Source organism: Astyanax mexicanus, chromosome 22 (genome assembly GCF_023375975.1).
Source record: "Astyanax mexicanus isolate ESR-SI-001 chromosome 22, AstMex3_surface, whole genome shotgun sequence".
Classification (NCBI taxonomy): Eukaryota; Metazoa; Chordata; class Actinopteri; order Characiformes; family Acestrorhamphidae; genus Astyanax; species Astyanax mexicanus.
Window position 1 is genome coordinate 11,127,501 of NC_064429.1, and position 21,680 is coordinate 11,149,180.

Here is a 21,680-nt window from a genome sequence, read left to right on the forward strand (position 1 = left end):
TGTTTCTGAACCAGCTGGTTGTGGCCTGTATGCTTCATTCTGTACCTCCTGCCGCTGTGCAGCTGTGTAAACAGGAAGTGGCTTGGGGAACGTGCAGATGTGAAAGGTGTCATGACCCAATAAAAGAGGTGGTCTCGGTCTGGATCAGCTGAATTATGGTCCGGTTGGTTTGCAGTGTAAAACAGGGAGGCAGTATTTGGCACAACACCTCGAATAGCAACTTGCTGAACTGACCAATCAGTGGGAGACAGTGGGGTATTATTTTTTTTTTTTTTAGATTAATTACACATTTGTTGCACGTTTCCACGGAGATCCACATTAAACATAAGAGCGAGTGGAAATGGAGGAGCTGCTGAACACTGTGATGTCATGTGACCAAGAAAAAAAGCCTAAAAACTCACTCCTCCTGTTTTTTCAATTGCAACCCGGCTGCAGGAGTTTCATCACTAAGTAGAAGTGTGAAAATTGAAAAAAATGAATTCCGTCCGGATAGGGGTTTAGAGCTAGTTGATTTCTCAATGTGCACATTTCCACCAATGTGAAACCGTTAATGTGGCACCGTTCTGGTTTGTGAAGCTAATTTTGAACTGGTTTTTCGCGTTTTCACCAACTAAAGTAGATTCTGGAACCAGGAATATTTGTTTGCAATGAGAACCGAAGAATACTAGTTTTTTTAGTGCGAAAACGTGACCGCTTCTGTTCACCACCACTGTGTAGCGCCCTCTGTTGGTGACGTATGATGTGATCACTGAAAAGCACCACGTTTTTAGAAACCTGAACAAAACTGGTTAAAAAACGAGAGTTTTTTTGGTGAAAAAGATATTACAATTTATTGTAAGATATTACGGGCGCTTATTGTCATTATAATAGACAACAAACCAAGTTGTATTTTTGATTTTTACACCTTTCCATACCTTATTTATTTATTTATTTATTTATTAATTATTTGTTCACTTACTTATATTTAATCCACTATTGTATAGTGTTCCCCTTCAGGCAACAAACCAAGTTGACCTTTTCATACCTTATTTATTTATTTACTTACTTACTTACCTACTTACTTATCTTTAACCCCCTATAGTATTGTATTTTTTTGTATTATTGCACATTTCCTTGGCATATTTATTTATTTACTTATTTTGTTAGTTACCCCTAACCTTTAACCCCCTGTTGTATGGTGTTGCCCTCAAGCAACAATCCAATTTTTTATTTACTTAGTTATCTTAAACCCCTTTTTCAACAAGCCAATTTTTTATTACACCTATATTCATACCTTATTTATTTATTTACTTCTTCACTTACTTATCTTTAACCACTTTTTTTTTTTTTACCTTTTTTGAACCATTCTTTGGGAAAACGACTTTTTTTTGTTGTTGTTGTCTTGCTGCATGATCCACCTTCTGTTGAGATTTAGTCATAGAGACCTATTTTAGTGATCTACTGATGAGTCGTCAGCCGTGCATCATTGCAGCTTGATTTAGAATGCGTCAATGTGTCTTTGCTGTCGTAATGATGGGAAAAGTCTAAAAAAAGGAAACAACTTTTTTGCAAAAGCAAAAAACTAATTATTTTAATTAATCATGGGTGTGGTTAATTTTGGGCATAACATGAAATAAACCAATCAGAGTGTCTCTTGCTCATCATTCTCTTTAAGAGTAGATCAGGTGAGCTCTGACTTTGGTGGATTGCTATTGTAACGGTGCAGCTACCTGGACTTGTTCAACAAACTCTTCTCAGCAGAGGAAACTGAGCTGGTTGACGCTGTGAAGGAGCTCCAGCAGCTCATTTACGGGAACAGCAATGTTATTTTATTTACTATTCTGTTTATTGTTGATGTAAAAGTTGGGTTTGTGCTGCTGTGTGTTCATGTGTGTGTAATAAGTGGGGGTGTACGCTCGGCTCGGCACAGCACCTGTTTTACCGAGATAGCGATGAACGTCTGATTGTTGGCGTCTGTCTAGGTTGTATTCAGTCAGTGGAGCTCCTGTGTTTTCTGTTGCCAAGATAAACAAGATAAAACTCCAGAAATGTACCTGAACACACCTCATTTCCAGAACACCACGCCATCAGTGTAGATATATTCAGAAGCTCTGCTGCTGTTTAAACCAGACAGGAGGAAGTAGTGAAAATAGACTGTTTGCTGGGTGTAAGATAGCGATGAGCATCACGACAGGTTTACACACTTCCAGACAGCACTGTATAATATCAGTTTCTGCGCTGCATTAGCTGGTATCTCGGCTGCAGTGTGTGTATAGTGTGTGGAGTTGTGTAAATGTGAGTTTGCTGAGTTGTGGCTTTAACCCGGCTCTGTTTCTGGGAAGCGGGCGCTCGGTTCTCTGGTTCTCTGTGGTTTTGGTCATTTATTGCTCTGCCGAATATCAAAGGGGAAGTGTGAACTGTCATCTCAGCTGTGGCAGCGGCAGGATGAGCCGCAGAGGACTGTGCAGTAATGAGGGCTGATACTCGAACCCGCGCTCAAACGCTTCCTCAGACGCTCTGCAGAACTGCACAGGGTTCTGTTCACGACCCGCAACTCTCAAAAATCCACGTGCACAGACCTCTCACCATTACAATTTACTGTGGACGAGATATCGTCTCAGAAATGAGTGCGATAAACTATTAACTATTATTGACATTTTAAGATCATTAGTGTTGCCCTCAGGCAACAAACCAAGTTGTAGAATTTTGATTATTACACCTTTCCATAGCTTAATTATTTATTTATTCGCTTATTTATTTACTTAATTATTCTTTTACTTGTATTTAGCCCCCTACTGTACAGTGTTGCCCTTAGGCAACAAACCAAATTTACCTTTTCATACCTTATTTATTTATTTACTTACTTACTTACCTACTTACTTATCTTTAACCCCATATAGTATTGTGATTTTTGATTATTACACCTTTCCATGCCATATTTATTTATTTACTTATTTAGTTAGTTACCTTTAGCCTTTAACCCCCTGTTGTATGGTGTTGCCCTCAAGCAACAAGCCAAATTTTTGATCATCGCACCTTTCCATACCTGATTTATTTATTTACGTACTTGTCTTTAACCCCTTTTTCAACAAGCCACATTTTTATTACACCTATTGATACCATATTTATTTATTTATTAATTCACTTACTTATCTTTAACCACTTTTTAATGGTGTTTCCCTCAGGCCACATTTTCCATACATATTAATTTATTTACTCACTTATTTACTTGTTTAGTTACTTATCTTTAACCCCCTATTATATAGTGTTGTCCTCAGGCAACAAACCACATTTTTTGTTTTTAAGTTACAGAAGTTACAGAATGTCACAAATCATCACATTTGAACTCAGGGCAACATTGTGCAGCAAGACCACTTTTTTGGGGTTTAATATTAAAGCAGTTGTGGTTATTCCAAAAAAAAAGAAAAAGAAAAGAAATCTATGTCATAAAGGGGTTAAATGCTACTGATATAATGATGATACTAGAATAACATAACAAAGCAATTATACCATTTTAAATACAACATAACTGTACTTAATCATAATTTGGGAAATATATATTTTGTTCTTCTTTTATTTTCCATAAATGGCACAATAATTTCGTTATAGAAAATGTAAATACTCTGACAGGTACATGATTGAATAGTTCTTTGCTGAATCAGATGGTTCAATAGATAAACTTTAAAAAATATATATTATTATTATTATTATTATTATTATTATTATTAAGTCTGCACTATATTGGAAATAAAATTACATTGCATTAAAGTTTATTCCTGCGATATTAAACAATACAAAAATGTAAATAAAAGCAGATCCTGCGTTACATTACATATAATGCACTGTGTGACCAACATTTCCATAATATAAATGACGCAGGACAGATATAACTCTATGGTATATACCTCTGGTAGATATGCAATAGAAAAATACAACAATTTGTTTTTTTCTTTTGTATCAAACAGCTTAAAATGTGTCAAATTTAATTAAAATTTCCTAATATGACAAATTATATACTGTAGAATAAAGATACAGCTTTTATTACACATTTTATTATTTATTTAGTGGTTTATGTATTTAATTATTAAGTATTTATATGTAGGTATTTAATACTGTAATGTATTTTATGATCCGCATATTAACGCAGTGTGTTGTTCAGTGAGCGGAGGATTTTACGATGCTTTCAGAAGAGGCTCAGCCAATCAGATTAAGCCCTGGTTATAGATTTAGGACAGATATAATTCTGCTGCTGTGTTGTGATTTTAAAGATGTTGACTCAGCGTTAGCAGATAGTTTTGGTTCGGCCGGACGCTGCTCTGATCTCTAGACGCTTCATTTTATTTTTCTGTTTTTCCTTTCAGTTTTTAATTTTTCCTGCTGTTTTTATTTAAAGCTGTGTTGATTTACTCCAGAGTTTTGGGTTTTTGGAGAGACAGTGTGAAAGCAGTGCACGTTCTGTAGTGAACACAGTAAGTTTGAGTGTGGGTCTGCCTCCTGTTTGATTAAAATGAACATTGTTGTTTTATTCTATAAACTACAGACAACATTCCTCCCAAATTCCAAATACAAATATTCTTATTTAGAGCATTTATTTACAGAAAATGGGAATTGGCTGAAAAGTTTTAAGAGTTCAGAAATCAATATTTGTTGGAATAACCCTGGTGGTTTTTAATCACAGTTTTATTTCATGTATCTTGGCATCATGTTCTCCTCCTCCACCAGTCTTACACACTGCTTTTGGATAACTTTATGCTGCTTTACTCCTGGTGCAAAAATTCAAGCAGTTCAGTTTGGTGGTTTGATGGTTTGTGATCATCCATCTTCCTCTTGATTATATTCCAGAGGTTTTTAATTTATTAAAATCAAAGAAACTCATATTTTTTTAGTGCTCTCTTAGCTGTTTACATGTGTAATATCTTATATCACACATCAGTGCATCCCTAATACTGACACTTTCTGGTTGTTTGATTGTTATATTTTACCAAACAACATTTCTATTTATTTTATTTACTTTGATTAGAAATTCAGAGATTTTAGATTGTGGCTCATTTACCATATTTCACTGAGGAAACTCCCACAGGCTGTTTAAATAAACAAAACTGAGAAAATAAATGATTATAGTGATCAGTTTTAGATTCTGATCTAATATAGTAAATGGATACAGTCAATTAATGAATAAATAACCAAATTAATGCAGTTTGAATAAGTGTGTGAATATAATGAGATGTGTGTTTCTATCACAGTGTCAATATAGGCCTATGTAATATCTGTATTATATCAGTATAATATCAGTATTATATATGTATAATATATTTATAATATCTGTATTATATCTGTATAATATATGTATAATATATTTATAATATCTGTATTATATCTGAATATCTGGGTCTGTTTATGACTGGTTCAGACTTTCATACCAGAAATATGAGCGTAACTATGTGTGTGTTATGAGTGTGTATTACCTCCTGAAACGTTTCTGGGACTAGTTTCATTATTAGAGTGAGTGTGTGTGTGTGTGTGTGTGTGTGTGTGTGTGTGTGTGTGTGTGTGTGTGTGTGTGTGAACTTCTCTAATCTAACTAATGTCTTTTCATTCTTTGTAACATCAAAGAGTCGTTCTGATGATACTTGTTCTGAGATGGTTTATGAAGTAACTTAACTCAGATTACCCATTCATTTCCTCTGAGTCTGAGTGTGTGTGTGTGTGTGTGTGTGTGTGTGAGTCATTCCGCTAGTGGTTCATGGTTGCGTGATCAGTCTGATGTTTTGTGGTCACTGAAACTGATGATTCAATTCCTCTTCATTCATAGAGGATTCGGACCAGCTATAAAAACATCTGGGTTCTGTGGTGCCGGTACTGAAAACCCAAACCTGAACATCACTGTATGTTATGTATGATGTTGGGAATTATTACAAATTATATCCAACAGATTTATTTCCCCAACACTTTATAAACCTGAACATCTTACAGACATAAAACCTACAACCACAATCATTCAAGAAGCACAAACCCAACAAACAGGAATATACCACCTTAAACATCAAACAAACATAAACCCCAAATCATGAACATCCAGAAAACTTGAACCCTGCAACCAAAAACATCTATTAAACATAAACCCTACAACCACAAACATCCATCAAACACCTACAACCTTCAACCACAGCATCCAAAAAACACAAAAACTCAGCATGAACAATGAACATCCAACACAAACCCTACCACCACAAAATCCAACAAACACCAACAACCTTCAGCCACAGACATCTGGCAGACATCAAATCTACAACCATGAACATCAATCAAACACAAACAACCTTTAACCACAGCATCTATCAAACACAACCCCTACATGTACAATGAACATTCAACAAACCCAAACCCTACAAACATAAACATCCAACAAACATAAATCCAAAAACCATGAACTAACCAACTATGAACATCTATCAAACAAAAAACCTACAACCACCAACCCTACAACCAGGAACATCCATCAAACACCAACAACCTTTAGCCAAAGACATCTAACAAACATCAAACCCACAACCATGAACATCCAACAAACATAAACTCTACCACCATGACCATTTATCAAAGATAAATCCAAAAACCATAAACATTGACCAAACACAAACCCAACAACTCTAAACATATAAACTACCAACTCTACAACCAGGAACATCTAACAAACACTAAAACCCTCCAACCATGAACATCTATCAACACCAACAACTTTCAACCAAAGCATATATCAAACACAAAACCTACATGAACAATGAACATTCAACAAACACAAACACTACAACCATAAACATCCATCCAACTCAATCCCTACCACCACAATCATCCAATAAACACAGACAACCTTCAGCCACAGACATCTAGCAAACATCAAATCTACAACCATAACTATCCTGAAAACACAACCCTACAACCACAAAACCTCAAACATAAAACCTACAAACTACAACACAGAATATAGAAATGTGGAATAGACTGGTTTTATTGGACCTTCAGAAACTGATCACAGTGATCTGGGTTCACTACCGTTAGTTTGAGGGTCATTAGGTCATTGGCTTTAAATGTTGTTCAGGTTTAGATGTTTAGATGTGTAGATGTTTGTTAGATGATTGGTGGATCTGATGGTGCGATTGTGTGAGGGTTTGTGGTGCTGCAGTCGTGCAGTAACGGTTCTCCTCTAACGGTTTCACTTCTGATTTCAGTATGAAATGGAAAAGTCTTGCGGGATTCGGTTCTCAGTAAATCTCATTCTGTCTTCTTCTCCTTTCTGCTTTTCTCCCGCTCTTTCAGTGCTCCTCAGCTGTGCTGGTTACTGCGATGAATGGTAACACTATCCAGCAGACCACGAGCAGCGTGCCGCTCCTAGCGCCCCCCTCTGACTGGAAGGAGTTCTGCGAGTTGCACGCCAGCGTCACGGCTCGGCAGCTGGCCCTGCACTACCGGCACTTTGCCAGGGCCCGCCCGCCGCACGATGTCTTCCCCCCGGAGAGCTTCAGCCAGCAGTTCAGCACCCTCTTCCAGCAGCACTTCTGCAGCGAGGTGGCCAAAGATGCCCTGCTGCCGCCTCCGCTGCCACTGCCGCTGCCGCCGCCGCTGCCCGTGATGACCAGCCATGTGCGCATCACCTCCATCTCTGAAGCTCTGGATTACCGGGAGCCGAGCAGCGCCACCCTGCTGGGCGTTCTGCCGGCCAAACCGGACGTGGTGACGGTAAACCGGGAGCAGGAGCGGCCTTTACGCTGTTCGCCCAATGACACTACAGGCCGAACTCTCGGCCACGCCCCCGACGAGGAAGAAGAACCCCTCCCACAGCGCTCGAATGTCTCAAACATCTCGAACACCTCAGTCAGTCGTTTCCGACGGAGATTGAGCCAGATTTTTAAAAAGCGATCTCCCCCGGAAGATCGCATCCACAGCAGTTCCGGGGACGAATCGGAAAGGAGGGGTGTGGCCTCAGGGACGGCCGATCGTCTCTCCGCCTCTCCGTCTCCCCCGTCTCCCCCGACAGCGCCTCCCAGTGGCGCACATCTGCTGACGCGTTTTACTCAGAGCTTCAGGAAGCGGCAGCAGAGCACAAAACGGCAGCAGGAAGGTGGCAGCACCTGTATGGACGGGCAGCTGCGGTACCTGGTGGAGGACGACAGTATCTCCGACACGGCGCCTCGGTGGCAGCGCTGCCGCCTGCTGGTCAGGAGAACAAGCAACAGGTTTCAGCTGGAGCTCTACGACCCACCGAAGGTAGGAGATGCTTGTTTCATTTTCTGTTTAAAATCAATACAAAAGGTGGTTAAAGGTTTGATCCTCCGGAGTCCTAGAGTCCTGAAGGGCATAACTGTCCTCCTTTTCTCTGATTGGTTGGGATTTCCCTTCCTCTCCTCTAATCACATCTCATAGTGTGAGTGTTGGTGATGTTTTTCTGTGGCTAGGCTGTTGAAAGCTAATGAAAATATCTGCTTACAGTCTGCAACTGGGGAATTAGTGTTCTCCTCCAAGCGTGTTGAGCTGCAGTGGTTTTATACAGGTTGTGTTTATTTAAAAGCAGTTTGAGTAGATGTGGTGGAGCTGGTTTTTAGTCTCCTGTAACTGCTGAATGAAGGATAAATAGGAAATGACTAGTTTTTGAAGAAATGATCTTGCATTGATTGCATTTTAATAGTGGGACTTCAAACAAACAAACAAACAAAGCTGTCCCATGCTGATGTATTTTGGAGCAAGTATTTTTGGAGCTGAGGTAAAAAGTTTTAATCTGGGTGGATTTATTTGAATTTGTTAAAAATGTGAAGTTTAAGACTCCAGAAGATCAGAATGTATGGGTGATGCTGGACTTGGATCTTCTACTAATACGTGTTTTAATATAATGCTGGGTTAGTTTGGTTTAGTCTCAGTTTACTGTAGTTTGGAGAGTTTTATATATTAATATCTACAGATATGTTGATCGGTAATGTCAGATATGAGTGCAGGGAATGAGGCAGGGAGCTGGAAACAAAGGAGGGAGCCGAAAAACGGCAGGTTTAAGTTCATTTTTACTCTGAAAAATCCTAGTGTTAGAGGAAATACTTCCACTGTAGGGTCAATATTGCCATTATTGTTATTATTCTGCCACTTTTGGATTTTTTTTTGATTGCCAATATTTAGTGCATCTCTAAAAATAATGCTAAAATTAAAATATTAATATTAAATAAGTGAAAAAAGAGCTTTTGTATCAGAATATAAATCAGTATTATCGGTTGTGTATCAGAATTTGAAGTGTGTGGAATAGTGTGAAATTGGAATAAATGGGCCAAACTATCGCTTTAATGGTCTTATGGCATTAGAAACTGCTGTTGTGTGAATTTAAGTAGTGTATTTACCATATACAACAAATATACCACCACTTTTACTACTCTCTCTCTCTCTCTCTTTATCTCTCTCGGCCGTGTAATTGCTCCCCTCTGCAGGGTCGTTTCAGCAGCCAATCAGGTGCCTGTACTGTGTGCGGGTCGAGTCTGTTTCCGGCTCCTGATTGGCTGTCGGTGGTGAGTGTGCTGGATGTCTATATAAGGAAAAACCCAGAGTCTCTCAGAACTGTAGAGAACCTCAGTTCCTCTCTGTTACCATGTTCTTCACGTCCTTCACGTCCCTCACCGACAGATCACAATTACCTCCCGCTGATACACATCACCATCATCATCACCACCACCAATCACCATACGCCTGACCTCAGAGCAGCGTGTGTGTGTGCGAGAATAAAGTGTATTAGTTTAATACTTACTAAAAAATTTTTTTAAATAGAATAGACATGGCAAACTTTATTCAGTTAAACCCCCTTATATATATATATATATATATATATATATATATATATATATATATATATATATATATATATATATATATACCTTCATTTATATTTCTAAACATTGAGTTTAAAATTGATACTTAATTATTATAAAACAATGTTTTTTTGCAAACGTTGTTTTGGTAGCACACAATAAAATATAGAAATCAAGATAATACAATCTCTGTTTTTAACACCATACTTTTACTTTTAATTCTTTGATACTTTTAAGTGTAATTTGTTGTTAAAATAAAATTAAACATTTTATGAAACATATTTTCAGTGTTTTGTAATTGCAATTGTAATTTTTATTTCTTTTTTTTTATATATATACATTTAATAAAATTCTAAAGCAGGACTAGATATAATTTTGTAGTGCAGGTCTCCACTGCAAAACACATGTAGAGACAACAGTGTATTATATTGCACTGTATTATATTTTTTTAAGTTTTAAAATACAAAATTTAGCATTTTTTGTATTTGCTTTTTGTTTTAAAAGCAAGGTAAAATACGTACAGGTTGTTTAATTAATACAACTTGGCGAATTTGATTAAAAAAACCCTGCAAAATGTTTAATGTCAGTTTCGTCCAGAAGTTTTATTTCGGTGCATCACAGCGAGTTGAGGTTTCTGACTCGCCGTGTGAAACATGTGGAAAATCAAGGACACGTTTTATCCTCCTGCTGCTGTTTGTATCGATGTGATCATTCTTTTCTTCACGTTTCTAGATAACAGTGAGTCATACAGTATCAGAAACCACAGAATCACCTCTATTACAGATTACTGACCATTTCCACACGCTCAGAGAGAGAGAGAGAAAGACGAGTGTGGGATGATTCAGTTCGTACAGTCATAACGTACGAGATACAGGTTTCTATTGTTGGTTAGAATTAGTCTATGGAGAAACATCAGCAGCCAAGTACAATTGAGATAGGTAGTTCTGTTTACACTAGTTAAAAGTAGAATTTTTACTTTCTGGACCTGGACTACCCACCTCTGTGTGTACGTAACTATAGGTTTAAATAGGATCTCCGGTGGATTTGGCGTTTTACAGAGACTAAAGACTCTAAGACTAAAGACTTATAGACTCTAAGACTAGGTCAGTATAGGCTGAACTGCACTTAGCAGGTCATTATTACACATGTTGTATAGTAACATATAACATTGCGAAGACTGTTATTAGTGTAAACATGTTTTTATTTTAAAACCTGTTTTATCGAACAAAACTGTTGTTCGATATGTTTGCATGTATGAATATTCATGAGCAAGAGCCAAAATCCAATCATACCTCCCTGCTCACTCCTCCACCGTTATACCGGATCACCAGAGCACTTTTTTATTTATTCATACTAGAGACACAACTAGACATTTTAAAATGAATGAAAAATTGAGTTCAGCTTTACATAGAAGTGTATTATACCACAGTCTGTTCTGACCTTGCAGTCTGCTCGTGTGTGTGTGTGTGTAGGATCAGCTGACTCTGACGAGGTTCTGCTTATTGTTCATTCAGATCTGCTTCCTTCACTGCAGTGTTTACCCGCCTGCATGTTTAGGTGTGTATGGTTGGCAGGGTACATGGAGCACAGCTGTTAAGTGTGTGCTTCATTATCCACTGTGTGTGTGTGTGTGTGTGTGTGTGCACTTCCTGTAAGCTATCTCCAAGAAAACGGAGTTATAAAGGGGGTTTACCCATAAACCCCCTTTATAACCCATAAACTCTTTACTACAAACTTTGCCCAAAACATTGTGCCATAAACCAGCCGAAAATAACTCCACACTCTTGTCCAATCAGCAGAATCCAGAGATTCTTATTATTATAGAGATGTTTTATTATTAGATAATCTATGACAGCTTTAATCTGAGTAAAACTATTGAGCTCTATTTTACACTCTGTGCAAGGCATGTCAAAATGCTCATCGCTATCTTACACCCTGCAAACCCCAGACTATACTGGTGTAGAGCCATCAGTGCATTAGGTGAATCCAGACCGCCTGCAGATGATGCAGTGAGACGGCAGGTGATGGTAGAAGGTGAAGCTGCTGCAGATCTGTAATTGAAGTGGTTTACGTGTTTTTTGCGTAGAGATAAAGTAATTTTTTTGTTATAAAGCGTGAAATCCAGCAGCACTTTGTTGTTTGTTCAGGTTTGTCTGGTTTGTGTTTGATGATCGCAGCTCAACTGTCGGAAAATACTTCTAATTCTTCAAAACCGCATCCTTACATCTGCTGCGCGTTACACACACACACACACACACACACACACACACACAGCTGCATGCACAGTCATTTGAAGTTTTTCCTCACACTCCACAGCTCAGAGCTTTAATATGTGTCCTGTTGAAGCTGGTGTTCAGTATGAAATACGAGGTGTGAATATCACATGATAACAATATTATCATGATACTGGGATTCTGTGATACTCAATATTATCAAAATACAATTCTCTACGATATTTACCAGCAACTGTGTTATTGAAAATAATAAAGTACTTCTACTATCCACAGAAGCTCCACTGACTGATTAAAACCCTGACAACAGTCAACAGTCAGACGTTCATGGCTATCTCGGTAACACAGGTGCTGCGCCGAGCCGAGCATACACCCCCACTTATTACACACACATGAACACACAGCAGCACAAACCCAACTTTTACATCAACAATAAACAGAATAGTAAATAAAATAACATTGCTGTTCCCATAAATGAGCTGCTGGAGCTCCTTCACAGCGTCAACCAGCAGCTCAGTTTCCTCTGCTGAGAAGAGTTTGTTGAACACGTCCAGGTAGCTGCACCGTTACAATAGCAATCCACCAAAGCCAGAGCTCACCTGATCTACTCTTAAATGGAATGATGAGCAAGAGACACTCTGATTGGTTTATTATTTTACGTTAAGAAAGACACTAATTATTATTTAAGAAAATTAGTTAATCTGTAGCTGTGGATTTACAGTTTAAAGCTCTGAGAGCACGGCTACAGTTCTTCACCAGATTTCAGATTTTATGTTAATTCAGCAAATCCAGGCTCACATTTCCTCTTATTTAATTTAGTATCTGATTTTAGTGAATTTCTTTTCCTGGTGAATTTCTTCATTCTTAGACGGAGGAACAGTTCTGAGAGTGAAAACCACACAGTATCCTCTGAGTCAGTGTGAGAATGGAGAAGAAGAATTTCACTCTTTGAAGAGCGAGCCAATCAGCGCTCACGTATTCCTCACTGAGTGAATTCAGCAGAACTGGGCCGATAGCATCGGCACTGATTCAGATCTGCAGCACACTTTCAATTTCCATCAGTCAGAACGGAATCACCCGCCGCCCCGTTTCCTCAAAACACCCCGCTTTACACCGAAAACACACACACACACTATACACACAAACACATTATACACACACACACACTATACACACAAACACACTATACACACACACACACTATACACACAAACACACTATACACACACACACCGCTTTACACCGAAAACACTATACACACACACCCCGCTTACACCGAAAACACTATACACATGTGTTGAATGTGATGCTGTATATATTTTCAATTAAAGGCTGTTCACTTCTAGTGTGTGTTTGCGTTTACGGTTTTGTAAGTGTGTATAAGTGCGGCTGAAAGTGTGTGTGTGTGTTTTGGAGAAAGAGTATTTCTGAGATTTGTGTGTGTTGGAGGTTTGAAGTGGCTTATCAAAGCACCGCTGCCAGGTGCGTTTACCCCAACACACACACACACAAACACATACACACACACACACACACACACACACACTGATTATTGTTTACATGCGGAGCTGTTGGGCTTTTAATGTGGAAAATATGGACCTGCTCTGTAATTTGTATGTGTTGTGTAAGTATGTGTATAGTGTGTGTGTGTGTGTGTGTGTGTGTGTGTGTGTGTGTGTGTAGTGTGTGTGTGTGCGTGTGCGTGTGCGTGTGTGTGTGTATAGCAGGGCTGGAGTGGGCTTGTGTCCAGGTGGGCGTTACATGCTGCATACCATCAGAAAGGCGTCAAATAAGACTTTTATTTTGTAGATTTGTAGCTGTGTCTTGTGTACTGTACTGTAGTAATGTTGAATGTGTAACATTTAATGTAACTGGCTCCGCCTCCAGACCCACCTCTAGCCCCGCCTCCAGTAGAAATGATGGAGGAATCCCATCACCTTCGCTCACAGGAGATGCGGTTTAAATCTAGATGTGGCCAGGTGTGAATGCATATTTAAATGCCATGTGAGCTGTTTTTTGTGGAAAAAAAGTGCTTCAGTGATCTGGTATAACGCTGCTTTAGTCCAGTGGAGGAGTGTTGGAAGAAACAATAGGATTTCAACTCTTGCTCATGAATATTCATACATTTAAACATATCGCTTCTGATTGGCTAAAAGCACTGTGACACCAGGAGGCAGCGAGATGGATAACAGTCAGAAACATTTTAAAATAAAGACATTTTTACACTAATAGTTTTTGCAATGTTATATGTTACTTTACAACATGTGTAATAATGCCCTGCTAAGTGCAGTTCAGCCACTGACCTAGTCTTAGAGTCTCTGTAAAACACCAAATCCACCGGAGATCCTATTTAAATCTATAGTTACTAGTTATAGTTACTATAGTCCAGATCCAGAAACTAAAAATCCACCCCGTTTTTTTAAACGATTTTTTCTCTTAGCTAGCTTAAACAGAACTGTTCTAAACACCTACCTATCTCAATTGTATTTGGTTGGTGGTGTTTTTCCTCCATAGACTAATTCTAACCATTTGTTTCTTAGCTCTGAATTACTGGATAAAGTATATAAACACTGATGTGTTATTCACACAAATAACACAGGAATGAACTGCATGCTGTTCCTAGCGCTGTTAGCTCCTCCTATCTGACTAGGCGGTGTCACCGCCCGGCTTCAGCTCTGCCTGTGGGCGGTCCCGAGCCGAGGTGGGCGGGGCCAAGAATACTAATTCACGGGTTGATGTAGACACGGTGCTTTTCCTGATCGACTTATTTTTCTGAATATTTTCTTTTACTAGCTGCTGCAGAGAATGAAGAAGAGGATGAGGAAGAGTTTCATGTGTAACAGTCAGTGAGCTTTCACCAGGAGGTGACCTACACAAGAGTAGTGTCTGAGACTTTTTATAGGACATTCAAGAAGGCGATTTTACGCCCTCTTGTGGCTTAACCCAGTACTACATGCTGAATTGCTGCATGTTTTGTTAGTGTGTGTGATATTGTTAATATTATGGATTAGCCTGATAGACAGTGTGTTTAGTGTGTGTGTATATGTGTGTGTGTGTGTGTGTGTTTGTGTAGGCTGTAGGGTCAATGGTAGCACCTTCTGACCTCAGTGTGTTGCCCACGGAAAGCCCCTTTCTCTCTCTTTCTGTCTCTCTCTCCATCTCTCTGTCTCTCTTTTCTCTCTCTCTTTTCTCTCTAGGTGTTGTGGTTCACCTTATGAAGCCGTAAACAGGATGCTCAGCCGACCTGTGCAAAGATTAAGATATGGCTCATGTGTGTGCCATGTGTATAGTGTGGGTGTGTGTGTGTGTGTGTGTGTGTGTGTGTGTAGTGTGTGTGTTCACACCTCTGAGCTCGTTGTTATCAGACCTGATCCAGGAGATTTTTAAGCCATTGAACATTGAAAAATATAGTTTTAATACAATAATAACAATATAAGGAATAAAAAAATAATTTATTTATGGGAATGTCTATATATATATTCCTTATATTTTTATTATTGTATTATAACTATCAGTGGCGTGCAGTTAATATAGCGGGTACCCCTTCTGCGACTTTGCTAAAAGACTCATTACTACACCCTTCAAAAAATAAGGAAAAGGCTCAAGCAGACACACAAGGGGGCAGAATCCACTTTAAAAAGCAGTTTTGATTGGTCAGAACCATAGACTGTATATAGCTGGACAGAGCATCGTCTCTCAAAAGTGAAGCCACCACAGGTCGGGCGCCCCCTGCTGTTCGGCTGCAGAAAGCTGTGTAACTCCACCCATCCCCATAGGTTTCAATGGCAAAACAGACAAGTTTTAATCACGTTTTTTTCTAATATACTGTAATTCTACCTCCATCATTTAAATGTAACAGCTATTGTAACCTCTGCTTATATTGACAAATTTTTATATTCTCACAGAATTCGGTTTTTAAAACGTTATTCAGCTCTATTCAAAAAAGGTGTGGTTATTGTAAAAGGGCTGCTTATGGGCGGGACCAATAACAGACCGTCAGCTCCGCTCCGCCCCGCTCTGCAGTCTGTGACCGCGAGGCAGCCCTCAGGGGCGGGGTTATTTAAATGAGTAGGAGCTCTCCACAGTCTTTCTCCCTCCTCTGGTCTCTACTGCGCAGACTCTGGTCTCTGAATCGCCAAAATGGCGGAAGATTTTGGCTTCATTTTCATTGAATGAATGGGAACGGCGACACGGCGTCCATCTTTAGATACAGTCTATGGTCAGAACGGCTGTCAGTCAGATAAGAGTCCTGTAGCAACTGAAAAACACACTAATGCTAATGCTTTAAATAAGTTGCTGTTTTTATTTTAGTTAATTTATAAAATATATGCTTATAGTTTACAATAACTATAATATATATTTCCTGATTAAATATGATGTAATGATTTACATGCACTTATTTTCAGGGGTTTGAAGGGCTTTACTGCACACCACTAATAACTATATAACTCTCTCTCTTTCTGTCTCTCTCTCTCTATCTCTCAATTTCAATTTTCAATTTAAAATAGCTTTATTGGCATGAATTGCAATTAACAACTTTTGCCAAAGCAATGAAACAAGAAGTTAATATACAAAAGATATATATATATATATATATATATATATATATATATATATATATATATATATATATATATATATATAAAACAATACATATAAAAATATGTCTCTCTCCCTCTCTCTGTCTTTCTCTCTCTGTCTCTCTCTCTCTCTCTCTCGCTCTGTGTGGTTGAGCAGTAGAGCGGAGGTAAAGGTCAGGGCGAGCTGTATTTGGGTTGACTGCAGTGAGGGAGGGTAAAAATAAAGAGAAAAACAGAGAGATGTGAAAACCAGTTTAAACCACGGAAGTGTCAGCCAGTTACTCAGTCTTTAGCTTACAGTTTTTTCTGTGTGTGTTAGTGTGTGTGTATGTGTGTGTGTGTGTGTGGGCACAGATGCAGGAATGAGGTTGTTAGCAGTTTTTTGAAGCCTGTTAGTTTCGTTTGGTATTCTCATACTCTGACCTGCATCACTGCTGGAACATAACAATAGCATTCAGTGTAACCGTCATAAAATTATAATGCATTAATAAAAAATTTAGTTTTTATAGGGATGCAAGAGGCCAAACAGAAATCTACCTCAGCAGAGCTAGTTTAGTCATACGTTTACCTCCACAGTGCAATCTAGCCATGTAAAACAACCAGTGTGTGAAGCAGTAACAAACTGAAAAAATGAACTTAAACCTGCCGTATGCTGTCTCTCTCACTCTTTAAAGGGGTTTCCTGTTTCTGCAATATGACTTTAGTTTATGACTTTAGAATTAGCTTTGTTCTTAATGTTACTGTTGCTCTGGTGTTGGTATGTGTTGCTGTGGTGTTGGTGTGTGTTGCTCTGGTATTGGTATGTGTTGCTGTGGTGTTGTTATATGTTGCCGTGTTGTTGATGTGTTGCTTTGGTATTGGTATGTGTTACTGTGGTGTTGGAATGTGTTGCTCTGGTATTGGTGTGTGTTGCTCTGGTATTGGTATGTGTTGCTGTGGTGTGTTGGTGTGTGTTGCTGTGGTGTTGTTATATATTGCTGTGGTGTTGGTGTGTGTTGCTCTGGTGTTGGTGTGTGTTGCTCTGGTATTGGTATGTGTTGCTCTGGTGTTGGTGTGTGTTGCTCTGGTGTTGGTATGTGTTGCTGTGGTGTGTTGGTGTGTGTTGCTGTGGTGTTGTTATATATTGCTGTGGTGTTGGTGTGTGTTGCTCTGGTGTTGGTGTGTGTTGCTCTGGTATTGGTATGTGTTGCTCTGGTGTTGGTGTGTGTTGCTCTGGTGTTGGTGTGTGTTGCTCTGGTATTGGTATGTGTTGCTCTGGTGTTGGTGTGTGTTGCTCTGGTGTTGGTGTGTGTTGCTCTGGTATTGGTATGTGTTGCTCTGGTGTTGGTATGTAATGCTGTAGTGTTGGTTTGTGTTGCTCTGGTGTTGGTACGTGTTGCTGTGGTGTTGGTGTGTGTTGCTCTGGTGTTGGTATGTGTCTAAAATCACTGCCTAAAAATCACTGAAATCACTGCATTAATAACAGCAGGTTATTAATGCAGTGATTTCAGTACAGAATCAGTACAGTTTCTTATTAATGCAGTGATTTCAGTACAGAATCAGTACAGTTTGTTATTAATGCAGTGATTTCAGTACAGAATCAGTACAGTTTGTTATTAATGCAGTGATTTCAGTACAGAATCAGTACAGACTGTTATTAATGCAGTGATTTCAGTACAGAATCAGTACAGACTGATATTAATGCAGTGATGTCAGTACAGAATCAGTACAGTTTGTTACTGATGCAGTGATTTCAGTACAGAATCAGTACAGTTTCTTATTAATGCAGTGATTTCAGTACAGAATCAGTATAGTTTGTTATTAATGCAGTGATTTCAGTACATAATCAGTACAGTTTGCTATTAATGCAGTGATTTCAGTACAGAATCAGTACAGACTGTTATTAATGCAGTGATTTCAGTACAGAATCAGTACAGTTTGTTATTGATGCAGTGATTTCAGTACAGAATCAGTACAGTTTCTTATTAATGCAGTGATTTCAGTACATAATCAGTACAGTTTGCTATTAATGCAGTGATTTCAGTACAGAATCAGTACAGACTGTTATTAATGCAGTGATTTCAGTACAGAATCAGTACAGTTTGTTATTGATGCAGTGATGTCAGTACAGAGTCAGTACAGTTTGTTATTAATGCAGTGATTTCAGTACAGAATCAATACAGACTGTTATTAATGCAGTGACTTCAGTACAGAGTCAGTACAGTTTGTTATTAATGCAGTGATTTCAGTACAGAATCAGTACAGCCTGTTATTAATGCAGTGATTTCAGTACAGAATCAATACAGACTGTTATTAATGCAGTGATTTCAGTACAGAATCAGTACAGCCTGTTATTAATGCAGTGATTTCAGTACAGAATCAGTACAGACTGTTATTAATGCAGTGATTTCAGTACAGAGTCAGTACAGTTTGTTATTGATGCAGTGATTTCAGTACAGAATCAGTACAGCCTGTTATTAATGCAGTGATTTCAGTACAGAATCAATACAGACTGTTATTAATGCAGTGATTTCAGTACAGAATCAGTACAGTTTGTTATTAATGCAGTAATTTCAGTACATAATCAGTACAGTTTGTTATTAATGCAGTGGTTTCAGTACAGAATCAGTACAGACTGTTATTAATGCAGTGATTTCAGTACAGAATCAGTACAGTTTGTTATTGATGCAGTGATTTCAGTACAGAGTCAGTACAGACTGTTATTAATGTAGTGATTTCAGTACAGAGTCAGTACAGTTTGTTATTGATGCAGTGATTTCAGTACAGAATCAGTACAGTTTGTTATTGATGCAGTGATTTCAGTACAGAATCAGTACAGCCTGTTATTAATGCAGTGATTTCAGTACAGAGTCAGTACAGACTGTTATTAATGCAGTGATTTCAGTACAGAGTCAGTACAGTTTGTTATTGATGCAGTGATTTCAGTACAGAATCAATACAGACTGTTATTAATGCAGTGATTTCAGTACAGAATCAATACAGACTGTTATTAATGCAGTGATTAGATGGTTGGGTTTATAGAGTTAATATTACGGAACCTGTAGATCTGCAGCTGTGGAGTTAATCTGCCCGTGGAGGACAGGCTTACACAACACACTCTCTAACCAGCGGTGTGTGTGTGAGAGTGTGAGTGTGTGAAGGTTTCCATGTAATCACTCAGCATTTTCTAGAACTCTGAAAGGGAAATGGAAGTGATTCTAAATTTAACACCCTGTGAAAAGCAGCTGTAGTGTGTGTGTGTGTGTGTGTATGTGTATTTGTGTGTAGTGTGTGTATGTGTGTGTAGTGTGTTTGTGTGTAAGTATGTGTGTGTGGTAATTTTATATTATCATTATAAATATTATCATTAATACATTATCACAGAACAAAAGATGATTCTGTAATGTAATGTTATGAGGGTGTGTGTATGTAGTAGTACCTTAACTAGAATGATTGGTCTGGTTATTAGAATTGTATGATTAGTAGAATCGTATGATGATTAGGGTCTGAATATTAAAATTGTATTATTATTAGAATGGCATGATTATTAGAATTATATGATTATTAGAATCATATAATTATTAGAATGGTCTGATTATGAAAATGGACTGATTATTAGAATGGTCTGATTATTAGAATCATATGATTATTAGAATTGTATGATGATTAGGGTCTGATTATTAGAATTGTATTATTATTGGAATGGTATGATTATTAAAATAGTCTGACTGTTAGAATGGACTGTTAGAATGGTCTGAATATTAGAATGGCATGATTACTAGATTCGTATGATTATTAGAATTGTCTGACTGTTAGAATCATATAATTATTGGAATAATCTGGTTATTAGAATGGCCTAATTATTACAATTGTATTATTAGAATTGTATGATGATTGGGGTCTGATTATTAGAATTTTATTATTATTGGAATGGTATGATTATTAGAATCGTATGATGATTATAATGTCATAATAATGTGTGTGTGTGTGTGTGTGTGTGTGTGTGCAGGGTTCGAGTCCGAAGCTGACAGCACGCTGTTCCGACATCATCGATGTTCGACGCTGTAATCGACTCGAGATGCCGGATAACATGAACACATTTGTATTAAAGGTAACACACACACACACACACACACACTACACACACACAAACACTCATAAACAATAATGATGTGTTTCTCTCAGGTTAATCACTATCAGGGCAGTTTTATATTCGAGGCGGAGGACGAGCAGCAGGTCAGCTCCTGGACGTCAGAACTGCGAGGGTGTATCAACAACAGGTGGGACTGTGTGTGTGTGTGTGTGTGTGTGTGTGTTTTGTGTGCTTATGAGGGTTGCATTTGTAGTATGTGTTTATTTGTGTGTGTGTGTGTGTGTGTAAGAGGAAGTGTGTGGGTTGTCTCTGCAGGGGAATCTCAGGACCTTTCGCTTTTCTGCAGATGGCTGGAATTCTCAGCAGTCTATACATAAACACACACACACACACAAACACGCACACACACACACAAACACACACACACACACACACACACACACACATACACACACATGTGCACGTTCATGCAGTTCATAGCAACCAGCATATACAGTTTTGTCAAGAAATAATTGGGAAGATAGCTGCACCCATGCTACAGTAGTAATATGGCCAGACGTCTCAGCATGTAGAGAGCTGTAGAGGTTCCTAATGTTCCTCCAGTGATAATCCATCCCATAATAACTCTGCAGATTGTGTGTTAATAGAGCGTCCAATAGAAACACATCCCACACATTTTCTATAATCAGGGATTATAGATCTGGAGATACAGCAGCTACACATGGTTCAGTATCTGCAGCGTCTTCAAGACTCAAAGCTCTTGAGACGCAACAGCAGCAGCAGTGTGTGGATGAGCATCGTCCTGCTGGAATAGAGAGCGGAGTGTTTAGTGTTCAGTAATGGTACTGGTTGCAGGATCTCATTAATAACAGTAACTTTGTTAAAGTGCCTATAATGAAAACCAAAGGTCTCCACATATCATAATGGTCTACATGGACATAGTCCTGCGTTGTGAAGCCGTCTGCCAACGGTGCTGGCA

The 21,680-nt window shown here is 38.5% G+C and overlaps 1 protein-coding gene across 1 annotated transcript in view; it reads left to right on the top strand.

Moving 5' to 3' along the window:
* Positions 1-21,680, top strand: part of sh2b3 (SH2B adaptor protein 3) — a 42,393-nt gene that overhangs the window by 13,606 nt on the left and 7,107 nt on the right. The window contains exons 2-4 of the mRNA XM_022675710.2: positions 7,297-8,244; positions 20,618-20,719; positions 20,794-20,888. Of these exons, the coding sequence (XP_022531431.1) occupies positions 7,324-8,244; positions 20,618-20,719; positions 20,794-20,888 (1,118 nt within the window). The 5' untranslated portion in view covers positions 7,297-7,323. The remainder of the gene's footprint in view (positions 1-7,296; positions 8,245-20,617; positions 20,720-20,793; positions 20,889-21,680) is intronic.